The sequence below is a fragment of the Pteronotus mesoamericanus genome, unplaced genomic scaffold (genome assembly GCF_021234165.1).
Source record: "Pteronotus mesoamericanus isolate MK-2021 breed Mesoamerican mustached bat unplaced genomic scaffold, CSHL_Meso_final contig_52, whole genome shotgun sequence".
Classification (NCBI taxonomy): Eukaryota; Metazoa; Chordata; class Mammalia; order Chiroptera; family Mormoopidae; genus Pteronotus; species Pteronotus mesoamericanus.
Genome location: NW_026555189.1, coordinates 8459193 through 8485228, shown reverse-complemented (window position 1 = coordinate 8485228; position 26036 = coordinate 8459193). Strand labels below are relative to the sequence as shown.

Below are 26036 nucleotides of genomic sequence, written 5' to 3'. Positions count from 1 at the left end.
GAAGTCATGAGACAGTGTCCCTGCTCCACCTTACTGGACAGAATGGTGTCAGAGAAAGCCAGGTCAACGGGAAGGGTTAAATAAGATCCAGAGTCTCACAATATAAACACTCAAAATGTCCAGGTTGCGACTGAAAAATCACTTGTCACACCAAGAACCAGGAACATCTCAATCTGAATGAAAAGAGACAATCAATAGATGTCACTGAGATGACAAAGATGTTAGGACTGTCTGGCAAAGACATTAAAGCAGCCAACATGAAAATGATTCACAGAGCAATTACAGATATGCTTGGAACAAATGAAAACATAGTCTCAGCAAAGAAAGAGAGGCCATAAAGAAGAACCAAATGGAAATTTTGGAAATGAAAAAAATAAATAACCAAAATGTACAAATTAATGAAGAGATTCAACAACAGAATGGAGGGAAGTGTCCTACCTGGGTAAGTGTTGAACATGTCTGACCCCTGAAACCCCCACTGAGTCATGATTGGTCAGAGCAAAAGGAGTTCTCTGTGCTTCATCTGAGACCTTCTGGGAAGGACGCACTGAGAGCGCCCATCCCTAAAGGCCCTCCCCGCCTCTCGGAGAGAGAGCTGGGCCCAGAGAAAGTCTCTGGGGGAGCCCCCACCTGACCCTCTTGACACCATCTCATGACTCTGGTAGAAGGACTCAGATTACATCACCCACTCTGCTTGTCCCCCTCCCTGTCTCCTCAGGCTCGCTTCATCCATGGCATGTTCACCGTGTACCCTGGGTTTGGCTCCATCCCTCCTGGAGGAATGCAAACCATCACTGTTGACTGTGTGGCTGATCCCGTGGGCAAGTGTGAGGAGTTTATAGCTATTGACATCTCTGACCGAGACCCAACAGACCATCCTGCTGGCATTCCTTACAGCCTTTTGGCGGAAGCCTGTGTACCAGGTACTGGGCACTCAGATGGAACAGAACCCCCTAGAAGAACTTCCTCTGTAACACCTCTGCCTCGGGCACATGTCTAGCAAATGTGGCTGGGCTGCTACCTTTGGGACCTTAGACTTCCCAAAGTTGTTTTAACTTCCTCTGTTGTTTTCAGCTATATTTTTCCTTAAAGACTTATACAGCATGCACACCTAGGAGAAGGTGTGCAGCTTTAAACTCCTAGTGTTCCTGAGTTTGGGCTGGGATTCTCAGATGACTAGTGTTCTCCAGGAATCATGGTGTAATGGGATATAGCACAAGCCCCAGAAACATGGAATCCTGCTCACAGCCAGGTCATTCCCTGTGGGCAGCATAGGCACAGGGAACAATGGTCAATAGCTGAACATGCTATAATTTTAACCCAGCAAGATCTCAGATGTAGCAGAGAGAACTTTTGCTTTGCCTGTACATACCCTGCAGCCTTGCACCAAAGTGAGCCAAGTACCTCCTTTCTTAAGCCCACCCCAGATGTCAGTCTGACCCCTCCTTACCATTGAGAGGAAAGGTGGTTGGGGTCTGGTGGCCCACAAGAGCAGTACAAAAGAAGGTATAGTCGAATGTGTCCCATCACTCATACCCTACCTCCCCTCTGTGCTTGTCCTTTGTCAGAATCCACACCTCCAAAAATGAGGAATTAGATAAGCAGAAATTGGGCTATCAGGCTTCATCTCACAGTTTTCCCTCCACTCCCCAGCCTTCGTGACTGACATCAATGCCTTGATATTTGAGGAGCACCAGATCTGTAGCAGTGCCAACCTATACAGCATGCTGCAGACCACAGAGACCAGGGGGCTTTTTGTGGAGGATGAAAACAAGTTCATGTTCAACAACGTCCTGGTGGGCCATCAAGCCAAGGCTCGGTTCAAGATCAGCAACGTGGGGAAGATCGCCTGTGATGTGAACATTGTAGTTAAGCCTATCTCCAACAAGGTGAGTGGCCCCGTTGGGCCCCCACCCCCATGGTTGGCAGAAAGCCAGGGAGAGAACTCTTGGAAACCCCTGCTTTGGAGCCTCTATATATGAGTGGGGATTGTCTGGTACCCAAGCCCTGATGGAAGTTATGGGAGGGAACTGGGCAGTTTCCCCTAGGCCAAGAGCCATGCATCTGTCCCAGTGGGTGTCTCTTGTGGGTCCATCTGTGATGCGCTAGTACCAGGAATGAGCAACTCAGTCATCCATCAAACACTCACTGGGTGCCTACAATAGACACAGTATTGTAGGAGAGACAAGATGAGCACCAGCTCATATAGGCTGCCTCAGATCACACACTCATCTGATGAAGGAGATTCGGGGGCAGGGGTATCAGGCTACAAGGAGGAGATGAAATGATGAGCATTTATTGAGCCCCCGCTGTGTGCTAGGTACTGTGCTAAATGATCTACATCTATTGGCCTCATGTTATGGCCTCACAACAAGTTCATATCATCCAACTTTGTATTATTATCCCCATTTTACTGTTAGAGAAACTGAGGCTCAGTAAAGCTAAATTCTTTCCTTAGGTCCCAGAGCCTAGGCATATAGGGCTAGGTCTAAAGCCACGCTTCATTGGCATACAAGGTAAATAATAAGTGCCCATCTCAGGGTCTGCCAGACTTGAAACTGCGTTCCCCTCTGGGTCAGATCATGTGGAGATCCTTTTTCCTCAAAACAGAATAGAAAATTCAGGATGCCCTCAATTTCACCCTCAATTTCCAATCAGATGTGCTACAAACATTGCCTAGTCTTGTCTCAGCTGTTCAGTTCTCTGCTCAAAAGCGGAATGCTGGCCCACGTGGTCCCTGTGCCCCAGAGCTGTCATTGTTCACTTTGCTGCTGGGGGTGGGAGATCACTCAAAGCACTGGCCTAGCCTAGAGCCAAGAATAGAGTATGCTTTCCCAGAGGACTGTCACCTGCTGCAGAGGGGCAGTGGTCAAGAGACCATCTAATTTTTTCTATGACTTCCCTCAGGCCCTGGTAACATCGGGTTGTTACTCTCTGACCTTATTTGGGACAAAGAGGGGCAGCTTTCTTCCTATTTTGTACTAAAAACATAAAAAAGTGAGGATGCATGATTTCTAAACAAAGATAGGTTTCTAACAGGGGGTTTGCAGACATTATATGTTCTCCCCCCCACCCTAATTTGCAGACTGCCCATTGGAAAGAACAAAGACAACTTAGTGCCCTCAAGTTGAGAACAAGAGGAAATAGTCAGTCTTGAATTCCACCTGCCTCCCTTAAGAATAAAAAAATCCTTTTGTGGCCATGCCAGGGGTTCCTATAGTCTTCCCAAAACACTGCGACAAGATGGGAACAGATCAAGTGCTGTGAGAGGTTGTTCTAGGTAAAGTTCTTGGAGTTACGCGGAGCAGAAACCTGCTCAGGACAGCCCAAACAAAGGTTTGTGCCGATGAGTCAGAGGCTTCAGTCAAGGGCAGGACACACCATGCAGCCAGGGCTCTGAGGGACTGGAGCCATTACCTGAAACCCAACTTTCAGAAGACCAGTAAGGTTCTGTCCATCATCCTTCAAGGGCCACAGTTTTGTCACTCATGCTGTCTCTGTTGTTCTGTTCTCTAGTCTGGCATCCATTCTGGCTCTGCATCAGCAACCCCCAAAGCTCTCTAGACATCTTAATTTAGTTCAGAGAAACAGACGGAGATTGATGTTAGACTAAGATCTGGATTTGCTCATCTGTTTGAGTCAAAGGTCACAGGTCTAGCCCTGTCCAGCCAGTTATTGCTGAGAGGTGGGTCCCAGAGTATCTCGACTACGCCTTCCAGGGGCATGACTGTGCAGGCAATGGAACATGTTTACTGCTGAGCTTAGAGGAGGGAGATTTCACAGAAGGGACAATAGAGATAAGCAGCAAGCTCTGTGTTAATGCAAAGTACCTAACACACATGCATGTCCCTGCCGCCCCCTCACCAGATCACTGCCCGCATCGTTGACATCTTTGAAGTGGAACCCACCAAGATGTGTATTGCCAGTCGGTCACATGCCTTTGCCACAGTGTCCTTCACCCCCCAGACCATGCAGACCTACCAGTGCATCTTCGAGGCTACCTTGGATGGCTTGCCCAGGTACCAGCTCCTCAGCAGCCTCCCCTGCAGCAGGGCTGCAGACCACACTCTATGGAACACCATTCCTGCCATGCCAGACTGACAGGCCTCCATCTCCCTGTTCCCTGCAGCAACCTGACCAAGAACCGAAGCCTCGTGTTTGATATCGTGGGAGAGGGGAACCTCCCTCGAGTGACCGTGGTGCAGCCAGTTCTCCATAACCAACACGGAAACCCCTTGCTCCTCTTTAAGAGGCTTCTTCTGGGTCATTCAGAGAAACTACCTCTCATCCTCAAGAACAATGGCACTATCCCTGCCCAGGTATTCTGGAGGGTGAAGCATGGGGTGGAAAAGAAAAGGAATCATTTAGATGTAAGATTTCTGACACTGAAGTCTCTGCCATCTCTAATGTATGAGGATTTCTTTAATGCTCCCTATACATTAACCTTCGTAAGACATGGGAAATTAGGCATGGTCTCTACCTTCAAGAAATGCCAGAAAGCAGATGGCATAGTACACTAATAAATACTGTGTGAGGCAATGTACAATGACATACACTAAGTTTAGTGGGTGGGATTATGGGTATTCTTAGTGTCTTCTTTATTTTTTCCGTAACCAACATTGCATTTCTAGTAAGAAAAAGCAAAAGAAACCTCATTAAGGGTGAGAGATATAATACCTGTAGAGACTTTTAATTCAGCAATTAAGTTATGTTTTTATTTTACAAGAAAAGTGCTAAATTTAGTAAGGGTTATGCAAAGGACTGTAGGACTTTTGAACATGACCTTGATCTGATCTAGGAGATCAAGGAAATTTCACTCTAAAATGATATTTGAGCGACATTGAAGATAGTTTAGTTGGTGGACATGTCAGTGAATGCATCCCAGGTAGAGAAAGAAAACTGCAAAGACAAATGCACAGAAGCAAAAAAAAAAATGTGACAGAAGCAAAAAAAAAATGTGAGGCACAAGCAGGACCTAGTAAGCACCAACTTCGTGAGAACATAGTGTACAGGTAGAAGAGCAGTGGGAGATAAAAATAAAAGGTAGAGTATGGGAACAACTTGTGGAGGGATTTGGATTCTATGTATATATTTTAAATCATACAAGATAGTATTACTATTATTGTTATTGTTGTTGTTTATACAGTTAAGACTCATTTAGATCTACCCAGGTGGTCACTTTTATTGCTTTTCATTCCTGCATCTCCAGCTTTCCACCTTAAGTCCTTTTCCTCTTTACTAATTACTCTTCAGTATTTCCTTAATTCATGTCTGCTGGTGGTGAATTCTCTATTTTTATTTTTAAATCTCCATTTTTCCTTCATTCTTAATGTAACTTTCACTGGTTATAGAAGTCTGGGTTAGCAGTTGTTTTCTCTCAGCCAACAGGAGCTATTACGCCAGTGTGTTCTGGTTTCCATGGTTACTGAGATGGCAACTTCAAGTCTAAAATGTTCTTTTAAGAAAGAACATTTCCCTCTGACTGTGTTTAACATGTTCACTCTGTATTTGTTTTCTCTTGTTTCATTATTATGTGCTAGGTACGGATTTCTTACAATTTATCCCTCTTGAAATTCACTGGGCTTCTTGATTCTGCAACTGATGTCTTAAATCAGTTTTGGAAAATTCCTAGATCTGTCTTCAAGTATTGCTTCTGTTCCATTCTGTCATATCTCTCCTTCTGGGAAGCCAATTAAACATGTGGAATACCATCTCACTATATCCTCTGTCTCACAGCCTCACTGTATTTTCCATTCATTTTCTCTGGGCTTCGTTGTGCATAATTTCTTTTGACTTGCCTTCAGTTTAGTAACTCTCCCTTTAGCTATATGTAATCTGCTGTTAAAGCTTCCATTAAGTTCTTGAGTTATTATATTTTTCAGTTCTAGAATTTCTATTAGATTTTCTCAAATCTACATAATGTTTTTATGATACCTAGTTTCATGCTGAAATTGTCAGACTTAGTTTTGATTTCTTGAACATAGTTATTGCAGCCATTTCACAGTCTATACCAGATAATTCCAAAATCTGAAGTCTGTGTGGGTCTGTTTCTGCTATCTGCTACTTCTGCTCATTTTTCCCCATGTTGTCATGCGTCCTCATGTGCCTGGTTATCTTTGATCATGTGTTGGGTATTATATTTGAAAAGTTATTTTAAAATAATTAGAGTAAGGATGATGTTATTTTCCTTCAGACAGTTTGCATTCACTCCTACCTGGCATTAGAAATTCAGGTCCATCTTAAACTGGTTTTAGGCCTTGAGATTTTCTGGATTACATAGATGACTCAGAGCAGGATTGCTCTCCTAGAGAAGAGCTGGTTTATATCCATCTTACCTTTTTTCTTATTGTGCAGACCTTTGGTATCCCAGTATAGAGCAAATGAAGCACTCTTGTCCTTCACAGGACGTTTGCCCTCTTAGCACCTAGAGACGATCAAAAGCACAGTTCACTTTCCCTTCTACCTCTCCAGATGGGCAAATGCCCCAGGTCGAAAACAGCCTGGAACATTAGGCGACTATCTCTGGATTTCCACATTCTCCCAGATCTTGGCCTGGTAACTCTTCATTATCTTAGCTCTGTGATGCTTTTAAAATTGTGTTGTTGTTACTGTGTTGTTCTGTATTTTTTGTTGTTGTCTTGAGTCCAAGTATACCATTATCCTGTGTTCTTTTAAAAAAAAAATTTTATTTATTGATTTTTAGAGAGGGGAAGAGAGGGAGAAAGAGAAGGAGAGGAACATCAATGTGTGGTTGCATTTCACACGACCCCTGCTGGCGACCTGGCCTGCAACCCAAGCATGTGCCCTATGCTGGGAATCGAACCAGCGAGCCTTTGGTTCACAGGCCGACACTCAATCCACTGAGCCATACCAGCCAGGGTCCCCTGTGTTCTCTCAATCATTATGTTATTATAAATATTTTGCATGTAGTTCTGTGAATTCTGCCCACCTACTCCCCATTTTTCTACCTTTTCTTAATAACTTTTGCATATCTAGTATCTCAGGTTAACTTTACACATCATTTTACAATGTTCTGCAAAAATTTCATTGGGAATCCTATGAATTATTTGGGAAGAATTTCTACTTTTAAGCTCTCCACCAGAAACAACATTTAGGATTTCCACCCTTTTATTTAGCTCTTTCATGTCAATATTTTTTTTCATCTAGTTCCTGCATATAGTTTATTAAAGTTATTTCTGAATATGTAATTTTTTATCTCAGAAGCTTCCTCTATGATGTCTCTACTTCTTCCTTCTTTGTGCCTCATTTTTAATATTATTTTATCTTGCTCATGATGTTCAAGATGGTGCCAGCATGACTATCTTCTAAAAATGTTTGCTGATGTCTCATACCTAATATCAGATATATGATTTCAGTTTTTTTTTTAAACACTATACATGGCTCTCAGTGGGCTGAAAACATTCTTTTTCTCCATGTAGGTCAGATGCCCGCCTTGATTCTTCTCTTACCTTGGTAGGATACAACACTATGAGGCAACTAAGGCACGAGTACCTAGGAGATGCTGTATTTTAGAAACTCATATCCATGCAATCCCTCACAGAGTTACAAATATTCCCTTCCATTTTATTAGCCTAGAGTATATTTTACAACTACCTCTGTCAATAACAGTGGCCTTGGAAACCCCACTTTGACACTGCTTCAGTGGGTTACCTGGAAAGTCACCTGTACTCTCTGGGCCTCCAGTTTCTCACTTGGCTAACAAGAGCTGAACTAAATTTTCTTTTTTCCTCTCTAGGTTTAATATTTATTATATCTCCCTCTTAATAAGAAACAAAAAATTGTGCACTAGGCACGAGGGCTTTTTTTTTGGGAGGGGGATGTTATATGTCACAAACTGCACAGTATCTCACTATGGACTCAAAACCCATGAGTAGCCTGTAAGTGTAACACTCAGTCCTGCTTTCCTTCTGCCAGCTGCATGTTGACCTGCAGGACCAACTAGAAGTCTTCTGCCTGAAAGGGAGGCCCACTACCTCCTATATCTACATCATAGAGGAAAACAAACCCCACGCAAAAGGTAAGTTGAGGAAGAGTAGCTTCCAGAGGGCAATGAGACCCAGTTAACTGTTTTGTGAGGGGACTAATCAGGATGCAGAGTAGGAGGCGCAGTTTTGTTGCCAATGGCCACTCTAGGTAATGCTCATTCCCACACTAGGGCTACTTTCCCTTGAATCTTTATAGATGCATCTTCTTTTAAACTAATCCTAAGTCATTCTCTTTTCTCTTTGCAGCAAAGAAGGCTCACACTGCCTCCCTGATTGTTGCTCCTGGAGACACAGCTGAATTTGATGTTGTTTTCCACTCGGGAAATGTTGGGAGAATGACAGGCACGATCCACTTGTCGGTGATCGACAACCAATACGAGAACACAATCATCCACATGGTGGGAGAAGGCTACGAGGACGACATCACCTTGGACAACATCCATGGGCTGGTAACTTCCACCAGCCAGGAGGCCTCAGATATCCCTGAGGTCACCGAGGAAACAACCATGGAAGACTTGGTGGAAGGTGGGAAGAGAAGCAGAGAGGTGTTGACAACTGTTGGCTCTTGGGTCAGCAGTGAAATTTAAACAACAGATCAACTAGCTTCCTGGGAATTTAGGACTGAATCTCCTCTTCCTCACTGTCTTCTCTTTCGTGCCTGGCTCTGGGACTGCATTCGTTCATGTGTCCCCTCAAGAAACATTTATGGAGCATCACTGTGCACATGCCAGGCACTACTCTGAGCCCTGGAGTTCCAAAGGGGAATAGGAGTCTCTGCCCTTAGGGGGATTATAGTTTGAGCTCAAGTTCAAATCTAGTTAATAAGCAAAATTCATAATTCAAACTCCAGATGAGCTAAGAAGTGAATACATATCTCTCTGTAGTTTTCCCTGTTTATATAGATTAGCTGGCTCACATTGACATTGCCTGTTTCATCTGAACCGCGTGTCCTACACATTCCAAGAGAGTTTGTGGGCTTGTTTAAACAGGATGTAGGCTGGTGCCTTCTCTAGAGCATCATTCTCCACAGTCTCTCTACTCAATGCACTGAGAACCAACACCATCAGCATTACCTGGGAACTTCTTAGAAATGGGAATTTCAGACTCTACCCCAGCACCTCAGACATGCTGAATCAGAATCTACATTTTATCAAGATCTTTAAGTGACATAGTAAAGCTTAAGACACATCCTGCTATGCAACCTATCAAGTTCTCCATCTTCATTTGGTTCACTATACGCTTTGGGCCAGGAGAAAATTTATAACACTTCATCATTATTCTCAAAAGGCATTTGCTGAGCACCCTAATTGTGTGCCTCATTGCTACAAAGTGAGTTATAAATACAGTCTCACAATTTTTCTAGGAGCTTAATTATAGTCCTGGAATGTAGCATTGCGCAGTCTATATAACATGGGTAAAAATCAATGCACCTCATCCATGTTCGTGGCTGCAGGGTGACATCTCTCTTATCAGAAGTCAAACAAGAGCCAGCAGTGAACCCTAGTACAGAAATAAAATTTCATATTTCTAATAGGCTTGCCAGATTTAGAAAATCAGAGTACAGGAGTCCCCATTAAATGTGAATTTCAGATAGATGATGGATTTTTTTTTTAGTTTAAATGTGTCCCAAAATATTGCTTAGGACATATTTCTACTAAAAATTACTCATATCTGTAATTCAAATTTAACAGGGACTCCTGTATTTTATCTGGCCACCCTAACCCTTAGGAGGCCAAGGTGGATGGATGGACAGTAGATTCCTCAAGGAGGGAAAGCTTACTGCTCAGGACTCCAGGTTTTTCCAGTAGAAGCATCCAAGGAAGGAGGAGTTGTGTGAGGGCGAGGCACAGTGTGTTTCAGGTGCTGCCTCCTCTGGGCAGGAGCCCTAGGAGGAGGCCAGGGAGGACTCACCAGCCCTCTGCTTGTGTTCCTTAGCTGCCCTGGTGGACCACATTCAGTTTGGGGACTGCCACATTGGAAACAGCTATAACGTGAGCTTCACAGTCACTAACCACAGCCAAGTGAATGTGATACGGTTTGAATGGCCCATTTTAGCTACAGTTTCCTTTTCCCCACAGGTAAGTGCAAGCCATTCACTGTTTTCTGGACTCCCTTAGGCCCAAACCCAATTTGGCTGTCAGTTCATTTCCATGGATACAAAGGATGGGATGGACCTCACTCAGACCTGGTATTGGAGGACGCTGTTCATACCCCCTCTGATCTAAGAGCAGAGAATAAGGTTTGCCTAGGCTGATGTGGAGGAATTCCATGGAAGCCTGTGTGGCTGGAAATGCACCCCAGTCTTACTACCCCAGCGTATAGACTTGTGTCCCCTAGGTGTGTGTTCTTTAAGCATTAGTCCTGCAAAAGTCCTTCACTAAAAGATAAAATGGGGCGATGGTTCCTGTGGACAACTGAGATTTAGAAAATGTTCCAAGTTTCATCTTTCTCTTAAACATCCCCCGTGCCCTTCAGCATACTATAATAAAACTAATTAACTGTGCTTAACCTGGAATTTTCTAACCCTTTCTTTTAGCAACTCACAGCACACATTTTATGAATTGCTGACCAAGGTTTAGACAACATGGTAGCAGATTGTAGCCTCTGGCCAACAGTCGCTTTCCATAGATAGCTGATTTCTGAGCTGCCAGGACACTGGATACACACAGATATAGCCACAGCCTCCTGCTCTGTTTCAGCCCCAAAGTCTTCAAACACAGAACCCTAGGGGGATAGAGCAAGGGGGGTCGGGGGCCCCACCTTTAAACCTCTGAGTGCTGTCAGGAGGAGGTTTTGCTTCCTGAGGGGATGTGAATACTTAAGTTAGTTAAAGGAGGCAGAGATAAGCTTCTCATAGTCCATTTACATATACTCACATATACCCATATATACCCCCCCCCACATACAGACATTTGTGCATACACATGCACACATGTGTGGCCTTAGGAAGTACAAAGCTTTCTCCTCCCTCCACTTTGAAAGGAGGTAGAGTTTCAGAAACATGAAGGGACTACACACACACACACACACACACAAAATATGGTATATCTGTGGGTTTTTCATGTGCGTGTTCGTGTTTGCAAAATTATAAATTATTATTTTCGATAGCCCAAATTGGATTTCCCATGTATCTGGAATCTCAGCCTTTTTGATCTCAGGACTCCTTTACGCTCTTAAATGCTATTGAGAACCCTCCAAAGAGCTTTTGTTTATGTGGCTTACATCTATCAATATTTACCATATTAGGAATGAAAACTGAGAATGTTTAAAAACATGCATTTATTTATTCATTTTAAAATCTAATAATAAAGCCATTACATGGTAATATAATAGTTTTATGAAAATGGCTATATTTTCTAAAATAAAAAATTGTCTGAGAATACATTTTCTCATTTTTATAAATCTCTGTAATATCTGACCTGATAGAAGAGAGCTGATTCTCATATTTGCATCCTCATTCAGTCTAATGCTGTATCACATGTCACTCCATTGTATAGTCATGAGGAAGTAAGAATGAAAAGGCCAACATCTTGGTACAAATTATGATGAAAATGGTTTTGACCTTGTGGACTCCTGAAAAGATCTTATGGATCCCAGGGGTCACCAGATCACACTCTGAGAACTGCCCATGTACTGTGTACATCTGTCCATAACTTGTGTAGGTCACATTGGTTAAGAAACGCAGGTGGTTAAGAATGTGGTATCTGTGCCTGGATCTGAATCCAGCTCTCCCTCTCTTAATGTGTGACCTCGAGCAAGTTACAGTTTTCCTTGTCTGTAAAGTAGGGGTAATAGCTATACATCCTATAGGGTCGCTGTGGGAATTGATAGGATTGTGTACATGTTTAAACAGTACCTGGCGCAAGTAACAGTGTGATAAATATTAGCTGCTCTTGTTTATGTGACTATATTTCTATCTAAGAAGCTTTTGTACGTATTTAAGATGATCTATATATCAGGCTTAAATGATGGATTTTTTTTTTTGCCAACACTTTTTTTGGCTGTACCCGTCCCCTAAAACAGCACAATTCAGTAGCAAGAGTCCTCAAAATTGAATTCCCAAAAATAGTAACACCAGGCTCTTCCCCAGGTAGGCCACCTCCACCCTGGGTGTGCCAAGGACATAGTAGTAACCGTGAAGTCAGATGTGCCCATCAACCTGAACAAGATGGGGGTCAAGTGCAAGCTGTCCAAGATCATGTTTCAACAACCTGCGGACCAGGTTCCCGACTGGGATGACCGCATGCGCACAGTCAAATGGATGGATGTGCCCAGAAGCACACCTGGGACTTTCACCACAAAACGAAAAGTGAGTAGGGACTTCAATTGCAAATCTAGCTAGGCTGGCCAGGCCTGGATACCTGTTGTGCTCACATGTGGTGTCTCATCATTTCCTTCTTTCATGGGGGGGGGGGAAAAAGTTCCCATTCCACTTGATTTTCATTTTTAAAATGACAAACTGAACTTCCAAGCATGCTGCCTGCCATCCATACTACACATGCCACATGGACCACACATCTTAATTGGTAGAGCTTTAGATTGTCTTGTTATCTAGTTGAGCAAGTCCTCCCATCTTTTTCTTCTTCAGAGATGTCATGGCTGGTCTTTTCCTTGTTTCCTTTTTCCCCCAGGTCTCCAGAATTGTTATAGATGAGTTACAGACAGAATCTCACCTTTGGTTGATTGCATGCCCCTCTCTTAATTATTCTTTTGTTAGTTTCCTTGTAATAATATAAACAAAGGTGAAGCCACCCACAGCACAGAAATTAGAACAGATTTCCAACATGGTTCTCAGCCATTCCATGCCCCTGCCTCCCTCCTAGAGGAGATCACTATCCTGAATCTTGTTTGCTCATTCCCTGGATTTTTGTCTTTTGTTTCTTTTTTAACCTATGCATGCTAAAAGGCATAACATTTAGTTGTAGTTTTAATTTTTTTTTAAAGGTTGTTGCATGTACTTATCCACATCGATGCATGTGGCTATAGTACACCCATTTCCCTGCTGTATAAAATTCCATTTATTTTTTTACCAACTAACATTTATCAAATACTTGGTATTAGCAAGAAAGTATATTTTTATTTTTTTCTAATTATAGTTGGCATACATTGTTATATTAGTTTCAGTCTACCCTGGCGATTAGACATTACATAACTTACTAAGTGATCATCCTGATAAATCTCACGCCCATCAGGCACCACACATATTTCTTAGAATATTATGGACTACATTGCCTATGCTGTACTCTATATCCCCATGACAATTATGTAACAACCAATTTGTACTTCTTAATACGTTCATTACCACCATTCTTCTTTTGAAAATTATTTGGGGTTTTACTATTATGGACAGTGTATCTGTGAGCATTATTGTTCATGTCACATTGTATTCATTTGCAAGGGCTTATATTTCTAATAGCAGAGTTGCTGAATCATAGGATATGTGAAAGTTCAACTTTCCAGGATAACTCCCAGATGTTTTCCAAGTGCTGTACCAATTTATACTCCTACTAGCAAAGAGATCTTACTGATCTACATTCTCTCTAACACTCAGCATTGTCAGACTTTTTGATTTTTATCATTGAAATGAATAGGAAATAGTTTCATTTTGGGCCTACTTTGCCTTTCCCTGATCACTAAACAAAGTTGACTATTTTGTAAATGCCTTTTGCCCATTTTTAAAATTATGATGCCTGTCCTTTGCATGACTTACTTTAGTTTTTATAAACTCTACCGTTTCTATTCTTTGTCTGCAATGTCTTTGCCAAATTTTAGCATATCTTTTCACTTTATTTAATGTATCTTTTCATGAGCAAAAATGTTCATCTCTCCTTTTATAATTATTTTTCTGTGTGTGTGTCTTGTTTCTAAAACCCATCCCTAACAGGAAAGATTCACTGATTTTTTCCTTCTTTCTTTCTTTTTTTTTTTTTTTTTTTTGTACATTTATCAGGTTTCTTTTGATATTTAGGCCCATTGCCCACCTGAATTTTATGGCATGAAGCAAGGATCCAATTTCGTATTTTTCCATCTAGATAATTGCCAAATCCCCTTTTTGTTTGGCCCTCTGTTGTGATCTGCCATTACTCCCTCATGATCTAAATTTCCCATGTGCCTATGGTGTATCCTATCTCTATATTCTACTTCACTGCCAATTTTTCTATCCCTCTGCCAGTTTTGCACTGCTTTAATTTCTGTAGTGGCATAATCAGCCTTGATATCTGGAAGGGAAGTCCCTCTAACATACTGTTTTGTTCTGAAGTGTTTTAGTTATTCTTCACCCTTTATTTTCTATATAATTTTGGAATCCGTTTACCAAGTACAGTTGACCCTTGGACAATATGGGTTTGAACTATGTGGGTCCACTTATAGTGGATTTTTTTTTCAATAAGCACTGTTAATAGATTTTCTCTTCCTTAAGATTTTCTTAATAGCATTTTCTTTTCTCTAGCTTACTTTATTGTAAGAATCCAGTATATAATAGAAATAGCAAACAAAATATGTGTTAATTGACTGTTAATATTATCAGTAAGGCTTCCAATCAGCAGTAGCCTACTAATAATAGTTAAGTTTGGAGGGAGTCAAAGTTATGCAGGGATTTTTGACTGCACGGGGTTTGCTGCTCCTCACCCCGACATTGCTCAGGGTCAACTGTACTATGAAAACCCTGAAGGAAAATTGATTGGAATAGGATTACATCTATAAGTCAGTTTAAGAAGAATTGACAATTTTGTAATATTAATACGTCCTTTCCATTAATAAGGTATATTGCTCTATTTGTTTAGGTCTTTAAGATTTTAAGATTATTTTTACTATCATTTGTTTTCTTTAATAGTGTTAGGACTCTTCAGGTTTTTTATTTTTTTCTTGAGTCAATTTTATTAATTTTTTTTAAGCATTTGCTCTTCAACTAAGTTTTCATATATAGTTTCATAAAATTATTCATATTACTTCCATATTATATGTTTAAATCTGTAGGATCAGTAATAATGCCCCTCCTTTTTCATTTCTGATACTGGCTACTTGTATTTTTTTTTTCCCTGATCATTCTCACCAAAGGTTTTTAAAATCTTTTCAAGTAACTTTTGGCTTTGTTGGTCCTTTTTGTTTTAGATTTATTTTCTATTTTATTAATATCTGTTCCTCTCTTTATAACTTTCTTTCTCCTGCCTTATTTGGAATCCATCTGACCCCAAACTCATGTTTGTGCAGTCCTAATGCCCCGGTAATTTTTTATTTTCTTTCCCATTTACAAGTCATTTTAGATTTGCCATAATCCTTTGTCCTGGAACTTGAGTTTATGAGTTGGTGTTAATTTGCATTAGTAGAATAGGGTTCTGTTTTCCCCCACAATGTCCCAGTGCGACAGCTGGCTCTGCATCACTGAGGACACACTGCCTTTGTTACAGGTGGTAGAGACGGACCCTGAGCCTGCTCACTCAGTGCTGGAAGAAAACTACCGAGAACTGCAGCTTCAGATCAGTGCCAATGTGAATTTCGCATCGTACCAGTGCAAAACGAGCGAAGTGCGCTTTAAGGGAACGCTAGTTTACCAGACCCGAGTGTTTCAGTGAGTCATCAAAAGCCTCCCAACACTCATCAAAGAAATTCTTTCATTTTGTCATTCACTCACTCATTTATCAAACATTTACTCAGTGTCCATGGCAGCACATACCAGGCGTCATCTGTAGCATGCATCATAGTGTCTACATGCGTGCAGTGAAACATTCAGACTCACAGAGCAATTGAAGTTACCCTTGAAATCAAGATATAGACCAGGAAACTGGCATCAGGTGATCAGCTTCAGTGGGAACAGTCCCTGCAGCAATCCATACAGGCACCCGGGAGCTGTCCTTGTTGGCCAACCAGGTGACAGTTCAGACAATAACCACATAGTGGCGCTAGGGTCCAACCTAGTTAAGAAGCCCCGTGACTAAGAGAAGCCAACGTTTCTCATGACCCCTCCATAAGTATAGTTTCCAGGATCTCTGCAGGGGACATGCCCTGTTACAGAAGTCACTATACTCAGAGAACCCCAAGGCTATAGGTTCCCTCCAGATAATCATAATTCCTCCCACACTAGATGCAACTTAACAAATAGGGGTCATTTTTACTCTAAACAATGTTGCCTAATAACACAGCTGACATTCCTCCTTTATTTTTCAGGGAAACTGAGCAAGAAAGTTAATTCAAAGTCAAAATTGTCCTTAGAAAGAGAAAGCATTATGTTAACCCTCCACCCACAGACAGATGCAGGGATACAAGGATGTCATGGGTCCTGCTCTCAAAGAGTTCATGGTCTTGAGTCAGGGGTATAGGGTAGATGCAAACAGGTGAATTGATGGTACAGCATGCTGTCCTGTGGAGGTAGTAAGAGTACCTAAAGCAGACCAAGATATGGGAGAGACAGAGTGTCAGGGAGGCTTCCCAGACAAAGTGGTGCCCCAGCTGAATTTTGGAGACAAGTAGGAGGTAGCCCAGTGAGGAAGTGAGAAAAAAACAGCCTTCTAGGCAGAGAGAGCAACCTTTACAAGAGAGAAGGCCTGTGACTAATCTTTGAGAATTACAAACACAAAAAGTAAACCACTAACATTTCTACTTTGTAAAAATTAGTAATCAACTTGTTTAACTCATTTTGTACTTGTTGCACGTAAAGTGTCCTCTCAAATTGTTATAGAACCAAAAGGTAGAAGAAAAGAAGTGGGATCTTCTGCTGATGCCCATTACACAAAAGCAGGGATCAGCAGACTATGACCCAGGGACCAAATCCAGCCAGCCACCTGTTTTTGTAAATAGGGCCTGTGAGCGCACAGCCATGCCCATTTGCTCTGTGTCGTCAGTGGCTGTGTTCGCAGCGCAACAGCAGAGTGAGAAGCTGCTGAGAGACCAACGCACACAAAGCCAAAAAAATCTTACCATCTGACCCTTTACATAAACCAAGGCTTCTTTTTATGAAAACTATTATGTGCCACTAAGATTTCTCCACTTTATAAAAATTTCATTTAGGATAAGCTCATTGTATGAATTTCATAAATATAAGCCCCTGAAGTCAAAGCACTTGGCTTCAAGCACATCTGCATGGTCTACCTGCATGGGATAATGGAGGTCTAATCTCTAAGCCCACCCTGGACATACTCCCTCCCAACTCTCAACTTCTACTATTCCCCTAAAACCAGGAGAGCATGTGTGTTTCTTTCTCTTACACAATCATTTTCTTGTTCAAGACCTCATGCCCCTGCTGTCATTGTCTATGATCAAGTTTAATAGTGATTCCAGAAAAAGCTTCTATCTGCCAGTTCTTGTCACAGAGCAGGGAAACTTGAGGCCAGGAAAGGCTCCACCGATTCAGAATTTGAGACACATCTGTGTCTCAGCCAGTGAAAGCATCTCGGGAAGAGGTCAGATAGTTTCTGAGGACAGGGACACTGTTTCTGGTGGTGGGAAGTGATTCAGGAAGGGAAGGGGCTATGATATTTGCACCCCAGGAGGGTACTGTCATGTGAAATAGATTTTTGTTTCCTCTCTCATGGGAATTTTTCAGGATTACTGTGATGCACACTTGAGAGTTCTGGTGCCAGTGGTATGCCAGAGAATTTTCAGTGCTGAACATTTGGATATTTTTACTTTTAAGAGTTAGGTATATATTTTTTGTTTAACAAGGAAATATAATTGGCACATCAAATGCCCAATTTCAGATAAATTGTTTAAATTTGCCTTTTGAAGAAATATATAAAAGACAAAGTGACTTGACTTAAAGACAAAAGTAACTGCGTACATGCAGGTGATGGGTGTGCAGGCAGGACAAAAATCACTTGCAGCACATTTCCCATATCGGTTCTCTGATCTGTTTGCAGGTTGGAACTGATCAATACAGGAGATGTGCAGCTGGAATTCACTTGGATCTCAGAAGAGACAGCGAAGGCTGTCAGCTTTGCAGTGCCAGATAACCAAGGTAAGTGCAAAGGAAGGTAAAAACCCAGGGTTTGAGCTGAGCCCCCAGTTAGTATAAGAGCCTCATTCATGGAGAAGTGAGCACTGCCCTAATAGATCCTCCCCCTTCCCCTACAAAGTAGCTGTGGAGAAGCAAAGCAGAGGACTCCTGGTGTCTGCAGAGCCAAAATGGACCTGAGAAGCGCAAGGGCTGACCTCTGCCCTCCTGGAGCTGGACCCTGGCCCCCGACAAGGCCAGCCCCCCTCTCAGATCCCTAGGAATCTTTTCTTTTAGATCCTAACCTTCTAGGACATTACAGGCCCTTGGAGAAAATGATTAAAACTGTGAGCTGCCTCCCCAGGAAATTACATTCCATGCCCAGTTTGCAGCTGAACATGGGAAGCACTTAATAAAGGGGCCCAGAACCCAGGAGGCAAGGATCCATTACTACTGCTTCAATTTTGCAGATTCCCAGACCTTCCAACTGGGCCCTTTATCCATGGGCCCCCAGGTTGTAAACTCCTGCTTTAAAATAGTGATTCTCCACAAGTGATGTTCACAGCCCAATATTTTTGAGGCAAAAAACCCACAGACATCTACTTGACCCACTCCCTTGAGCCAAAAGGAAACAAATTTGAAAACTTGGTGGAATTAATAGCAGTATTTTTCATGAGTCACCTGTAAGAACTATGAGTCAATTCCTTACCCATAGTGACCAAAGTTAAGATTATCTGCTGAAAGAGGTGAACTCACAGACCACACAGAGGGTCCCTAAGGACCTGTGAGTGGGCTGCCTTCTCCTTGTCCTCCCACTGCAAATGCAGAGTATCACTGGCTCTCCATCTGCCCCCAGGTTCCTCTCAAAAAGATCAGCTGAGCCAGGGCACACTCCCCACTGGCAGCACTCTGGACAGTGCCATGGACCATGGGAACGGAGCTCCCCAGCTGCCCTTTTCTGTGGTGCCCATCTCAGGCATTGTGCCTGTGGGGAAGACTGAGAAGATCAAAGTGAAATTCTCCCCGTTGGAGGTTGGAGACTTCGAGAGCAATCTTCTCTGCCAGTAAGGAGACATGCTCCCCAGAACAAGCTCTGCAGCTCCTATCCCTCTTCTCTCCCATCACTACCGCATTCTTTCCAACCCGAGACCCCTCCATGGCCCCAAATCGCCACATTTTCCTTTGGAAAGATTCAAAGGGATTAGCCTTTGGAGCACAAGGAGGATTTGGTCTTTCATATTGCTCATCAACCCTCTCTAGACTCTTCCTCTGGCCCACCTCTCCCTTCCTGGCCACATACTGAAGTCCACTGGGCAGCAAAATAGTTGGCAGCCAGGTGGGTTCCAGTCCTTGGGCAAGCACAAATTTGGGAAGGCTTTCTTGTACCTTTACTGCTCCTAGGCTTCATTAACTGTAAAATGCAAATAACAATACACACCTTGCAGAGTTGTCATTAAAACTGAATGAGGTAATTCGGTGATGCTTAGAACAGTGCCTGGCACACATTAGGTACAACAAACATTAGGTGGTGGTGATGGTGGAGGTGGCAGACCTAGTAAGCAAGGAAGGGATGGGGACCAGATGCATTTAGATAAAAGCCAATCCAAAATCCCCTGGCAATGAAAGTCCCTGATGTGGTACCCACTCCCAGGAAAGCTCCACAGAGAATGCCCTCCTTACAGAGGAATTCCACAAACCATGGCTGAGTGTGGCGGACACCGCTGTGGGACATGGGAGCTTCCTGGAAACACTGCAATCACTGCAGGGACCCTCCTGCACCTGGGCCACCTAAACTTGAGCCTGGGGCTGGAAGTCTCCTCACATCCAGTTTGCTTTCTCCTAGGAGCTCAGGATACTTATTTAGGGTTTCTGCATCACTTTTCCTATTCCACTAGATGCCCTTGAGAGAGCCCAAAGTGTAAGCCTCTGTGCTCATTTTACAGTGGGGAGATTTTCTCACCGCTGGTAGAGGAAATAACCTGAGGCCATACTTGGGTACATAGAAGGGGCCAGAATTCAGGTTCATCATACTCAGCCCATTCATGCATTCATCCGCTCAGCGTTAGTTAATGAACACCTACTATGTATCACATACTCTTCAAGGCACTGAGGTGATGTTGTTGACCAAGTTGGATGCAGTCTTTGTTCTCATGGAGCTCACATTTTAATAGATGTAATATTCATTTCCAACCAACTAAGACAGCAACAACTGATTAAAATTTAAATAAATAAGTAAATAAATATGTACATACACACATACAACCTTATTCTTTCAGGATTCCCAACCTGCCACCTGGAGAGCAAGGCCCAGTGGTATCAGCCAAAGGGCGGAGCATCTTGCCTGTGTGTCATTTTGACCTGAAAGACTCAGATTACATCAGTGGACACCGGCGCAACCCAGATCTCCGAGGGCCTGGTGGTGGGGCTCTGGACCCAAACACCCGGGTGATTGAGTTCACCAGTGTGGGCATAGGAGGGAAGAATCTCCGGTGAGTTGCTTAAGTTTGCATCAGTTTAGTTCATATCAGTCAATCCTTCTAAAGAACTCAGAGGAAGAATTCAGAGAACCGAGCTAGATGTGTTCCTAGAAGTAGACTTGATACCCTGAGGTCAGAATTGAGAGAGCTCCTACAGTAAGAAAGTGAATTCTGTCTCCTTAGTTTTGACACTGGAAAATTTAGAAGGCATAATAATATAATCCCTGACCCTTGGCCACAGAGGATGCCTGAGACAGAAGGGCCCTCAGCATCATTATTACTCCAAAGTCCAGACCTCCAGCCATATGCTAGACCCCCAAGTGGGATGTAGTTTCCATTTCTACAGTAACAAAAAGTATTTGGAACAGTTCTGATTCCCACATAGGGAGACCAAGGTAAAGCAGGACCTAAGAAAGTTTCTCTTAATTCTCAACCCCCTCTCTTACTCTCTGCTATCAATTCTTCCCCCTTTGCCAGGAGTTTTACAATCCTCAACCCAACCATTAGCACCTATTCCTTCTGTTGGGTCTCTGAAGAAATTGAAAGTCTCCAGAACCCTCCAGCCTTCACATGCCTTACAGAGAAGGGCTTCATCCACCCTGATAAGAAAGCTGAGGTATGTGTGTGAATGAGGACCACTCAACCTGGGGCTTTAATCATTCCATCCCTCTCTGTGTAGCAGGTATGCTGCAGAGATAGAGTTAGGGAGCAGCCTAAGGGTGCATCCATCAACACGTATTTCTTGAGTGACAATTATATATGTTAGGTGATCCTCATCAACAAGACAGGCCGAAGCTCTCTTTGTTGGCCGTGGAGAAGCAGATTTCTAGTATTTAGAGTTTTAAAAATTGAGATTATTAAAGCAGGAGAGGGAAACTGGGTACCCGCCAGTGCCTGGACACTATAGAACAGTGTTGTTCTTGTCCAAGAGATTGACAGCAGTGAAAGGACACAGATGTGTTTTTTCTTGGTCAGGTCAAAGGGCAAAACAGAAAAATGGAGTCATGTCCCATGCCTTAACCCTACTGTTTCCACAGTCTCATAGGTTAGGGGGTCCATCTTAAAGAAACATGAACTCACTGGCCAAAATAGATCTGCAGGCCTCATGTCTTGTAAGTCCTATAGAGAATCTTAGAGGCAGAAATAAACCCATGAAACAGAACTTACAAATTCAGGTACCTTCAGGAAGGTCATACAAATGAATGAAGCAGGCCAAGGGGGCCATGACAGGGAATGCTGGGCACCCGAGCTGGCTGGCCACAGTGCTTCTCTGGAAATGACCACCACACAGACAAGTGGGCCCAGGGTTGCCAACTCTCCCAAACTTTTTGGGAAAAAGTCAAAATTCCAAATTTCTATCTGAATCTCTCCATTTGTACATGGCATCCAAAGACATGATGTGAAATATGGCAGTCCAGCTAATAGAGGCTATGATGGCGAAGACCCCCTAAGAAAGACTGTGGGCAAACGGGGCAAACAGACATTGATGTTGCTGGTACAACCAGACTTACATGCCCTTCAGAGAAGGCAGAAAGGTAGTGATGACCTGGTAATGTCAGCCATAGTAACCCCAGTGCTGACAAGCCTCCAGGGGCACATGGAGTAAGTAAACAGAAGTGCTTCTTACCACTCTGTTCCAAACTGTCTTCATAGATTGTCTTCCAGTTCACGCCTTTCCATCTGAACATCACAGAAGCTTTCTGGACTTTCTTAATTCCTGAACACAACATCACAGTCCCCTTCCTGCTGGTAGGCAAAGCCTCTGACCCTCTTATCAACCTGGACAAGTCCCACCTCAACTTCAGTTGTCTCCTCATTGGTAAGGCTGCCTGTTGGTTTACATTTGGAGTTACGTGACCTATAGGGGAGGGAAGGGGACCAACCCAACAATGAGCTGCAGGAGCAGACTTGGGTGGGGACTTTTCCCAGTGCCCCCCCAGAAGCGTGTCTGAGGACCTTTCTCACTGTTCACAAAGCCACAAAATATTTACCACTCAATCCGATTTCCATCAAGTATCTCCTAAACCCATACACTAATAACCAAAGGAAATTTAGGAGCCTTGTTACACATCCTACTTGAAAGATTCCATTAGGACCTGGACTATCTTCATTTCCAAAGCCTCATGTCAGCCCATCCTTCTTATGTGTGCCCCAGATTATGGGCTCTGTTTGTTTGCATCTTGGTGTATGCCACAGGATTTCTCTGCCATCCTTTCATACATTTGTTTGTCTCAACAAATATTATCAAGCCCCTTGAATGACCTAGACGCTCTTCTTTGAGCTGGGCGTGCAATAGATAAAGCCAGAGTTCCTACCCTCATGATGGTTATATTCTAGGAATAGAAAGCAGACTACAAACAAATAAAAAAGCAAAATATGAGGTCTGTCCAGTAGGTATCAGCCATGTAATATGAAAAATAGATACATTTTTTTGAAGAAGATACAAGAAACATGGTACATAAGAGAATGATGCCTCAGTCCCATTCAAAGTAGGCACCTTGGGACCTCACACAATTCTCCCAGTTGCCATTAGCTGCCCCATTATATTTTCCTGAATCTCATCTATGGTCTGAAATCGCATTCCTTTCCAAGGTGATTTAGTTTTAGGAAAAGCCAGAAGTTGCAGAGCACCAAATCTGGGGTATAGGGAGCCTGAGTCACCTGTGTGATTTGACATTTTGCCAAAAATGTCTGTACGAGATGTGATGCATGAGCAGGCACACTGCCGTGATGAAGCTGCCAATCACCAGTTGCCCATAGCTGCAGCCTTCTGAATCATCCCAGTAGTTTCCGAGAAGGAATGTTTAAACTCAATGTAAAATCTGATACAGATTAGATGCTCTACTCGCTCAGTCATTTTGAACACGATGGCCACACAGTACACATGCTCACTCAACAGCGTCTACTGCCCCCACTGACTAGTACAGTGAAGTCATCATTATTCATGCATGTGCATTCCAGTCCATCTCCTTGGCTGCCAGGTTACATTGATGTTGCACAAACCGTTCTCAGTTATATTAACAATGAATGGACTTTTTCTGGGCAGACCTCATATATACAATGTCAGATGTTGATAAGCTCTAGAAAAGAATAAAGCAGGTTAGCGAGAATAAAGAATGCCAGTTGGCAGTGGGAAGATGAAATCTGAGCAGAGACCTGAAAGAAATAATGGAAATGATTGCCAGGTCCCTTATAAACCTATGAATCTATCACATGGATGTGTTAAGTGTGTGTTGGTGTGTCTGTGTGTGTGTGTGTGTGTGTGTGTGTGTGTAAAATACAACTAAAGCCAGAGGATTTTTTAGTAACTCAAATTTTTACTTATAAAAATAATAAGGCAACCAATGTAGTGTTGTATAAGGAAAAAATTAATAATCTCTCCCCACCCATCCGATCTCCTCCTTCCCTTTCCATCAAAGAAAACCAGTGTTGACAATTTGATGTGTAATATTTCCATGCATTTCTTATACTGATACATATAAGTAAGCAGGAGGAAATCATGGTATTTAGTAAGGCTTTCAAAAATAAGTAAGTAATATATCATAAGAATAATAACAGCAAGAAAAAAACAGAACTTAATCTAAGAAGGCCACGGTCATGCATTTCAATATAATCATTACATTAACGGTTGAAAGAACAACTACATGATCATATTAATACATACCAAAAGTCATTGCTGAAATTCAGCAGGCATTCTGAACAAAAACTCTAATAGGAAAACAGGAATAGAAGAAAACATTTGAATAAAGAAGGTTAGCCAAAATCAAGAGGCAAATGTTATCTCATTATAAACCACAAAATCACATCAATTAAAATGAAGAATTAGGCAAGGCTGGTCATTATCATCATTATTACTGAACACTTTCTTAGGGACTTTAGCAAATATAGTAAAACAAGAAAATTAAATAATTGGCATAAACATTGTGGAAAAAAAGACAAAACCATCTCATTTTGCTGTGGCTGATTACTTCAGACATAGAGTACTTCAGGAGGCTCTAAAAAAAACCCCAAAGCAAATACTAAATCAACAAGATAATTTAGTAAGTGGATGGATGCAAGACAAGCATGCAAAAATCAATAGTTTCTCTTTATTGTAGCAGTAAGCTCCTAGGAACAGAAACAAAAAATTCTACTTAGTATTGACAAAAACCTATACAATATTTAAGGGCCAACAGAATAAGAAAAGCACAGGGCCTATATAAGAAAACCATAAAATCTTATTAAAATATCCCCAAACAAGATCCAAATATTTGTCAATTCTGCCAAAAGTAAATGCAAATTTAATCATGTTTCAATTAGAATTCCAGCTAGAGTTGCCAGGTAAAATACAGACACATAGTTAAATTTGAATTTCAGATAACAGCAAATAAATTTTAGTATGTCAGCATAAGTATGCCCCATACAATACTTGGGACATAATTATACTAAAAAATTATTTGCTGAATCTGGTAATCTTAATCCCAAAGAGTTGCATGGGTGGAGAGAGAACTGAATAAAATGATTCGAAAGATCATGTGCAAAAAAATAAATACTCTACAATAGACAAGGTAAATAAGAAAAAGCAAAATAGTGATAGCGGATATATTCATCAGAGCCCTGTCAGGACCCTTACGACATACTCAAGGTCTAATTTAAAGAGTGTCACGGTGGTTTACAGAGATACGAGCAGAGCTGAGGGGCCTGCCAGGGAAGGTGAAGCCCCCGTAAACAAAAGCAGGAAGGCATTGGTTCTGAAGAAACAAGGAAGAAAAACAGGGTCCCCAGGATCCCAGGAGAGCAGAGGAGCCACCTAGCAGGAGCAGGGACTGGATGGAGTGAGTCACTTTATAGAGTGAGAGCTGGAATCCCTGCCAGCGAGGAGGGTCACAGGTAGAGCTAAAGGAAGAAAGAGCGATAGCCCAAGGCTGAAGAACTTGGAAAAGGGAAGGAGAGAAGCTGGAGAATGTCTTTGCAGGCTTCCTCTCACCTGCAGAGTGGTATCTGCTGAGACACTTCAGGAGCAGGCCTGAGGCCTTCCCCTGAGGGCTGGTGTTTCCTCCTCAGGCCGCGAAGCCAGAGAGACCGTGCACATCATCAACAGGGAGGAGCAGGGGTTCAGTTTTGCCTTCCAGGACAACTCCCGATACTCGGAAGGTTTCAGCGATAGTCTGGTCGTATGTCCCATCGAAGGCTGGCTCCCACCTCTGTCCAGGTATGAAAATAGGAAGACCCTCAGGACTTCACCCTCCCAGTCCGGCAGGAGTCCCAGGCCTGCCAGCCAGGAGAATCATTTCCCTTAGAGGGCCCCATTTACAGTATATCTTCCAACTCTGAAATTTACATGTTAGCAATTCCATCTCTGTCCTCCTTATTCCCTGCTGTTCATTTCCCTGATGATCTGTGGAGCAGTGAGAATTTTAAGCCCTTGTTTTCAATATTTACCTTGTACATGTTCTTTTCCTTGCTACCTATTGTATCCATGAATCCATAAAGCAATGTCCTGCCTTGCCTGGAAAACCTTCAAAATTCATCATAATTTGGAGTTATAATGCCTTTTACTCATAGTGTATCAGGTAATTCATTGGGCTCATATTCTTTAGCAGGTCTCAAGAGGGGGCCTAGTCAGCTAACCTGCTGTCTTCTTCCCCA

The 26036-nt window shown here is 42.5% G+C and overlaps 1 protein-coding gene across 1 annotated transcript in view; it reads left to right on the top strand.

The window, feature by feature from the left end:
* The window catches only part of HYDIN (HYDIN axonemal central pair apparatus protein), a 347593-nt gene that overhangs the window by 297981 nt on the left and 23576 nt on the right, over positions 1-26036 (top strand). The window contains exons 57-71 of the mRNA XM_054579213.1: positions 719-923; positions 1654-1889; positions 3868-4019; positions 4130-4319; positions 7936-8038; positions 8253-8531; positions 9942-10084; positions 12097-12315; positions 15413-15573; positions 17858-17955; positions 18788-18995; positions 20208-20420; positions 20886-21024; positions 22062-22227; positions 25452-25599. Of these exons, the coding sequence (XP_054435188.1) occupies positions 719-923; positions 1654-1889; positions 3868-4019; positions 4130-4319; positions 7936-8038; positions 8253-8531; positions 9942-10084; positions 12097-12315; positions 15413-15573; positions 17858-17955; positions 18788-18995; positions 20208-20420; positions 20886-21024; positions 22062-22227; positions 25452-25599 (2660 nt within the window). The remainder of the gene's footprint in view (positions 1-718; positions 924-1653; positions 1890-3867; positions 4020-4129; positions 4320-7935; positions 8039-8252; positions 8532-9941; positions 10085-12096; positions 12316-15412; positions 15574-17857; positions 17956-18787; positions 18996-20207; positions 20421-20885; positions 21025-22061; positions 22228-25451; positions 25600-26036) is intronic.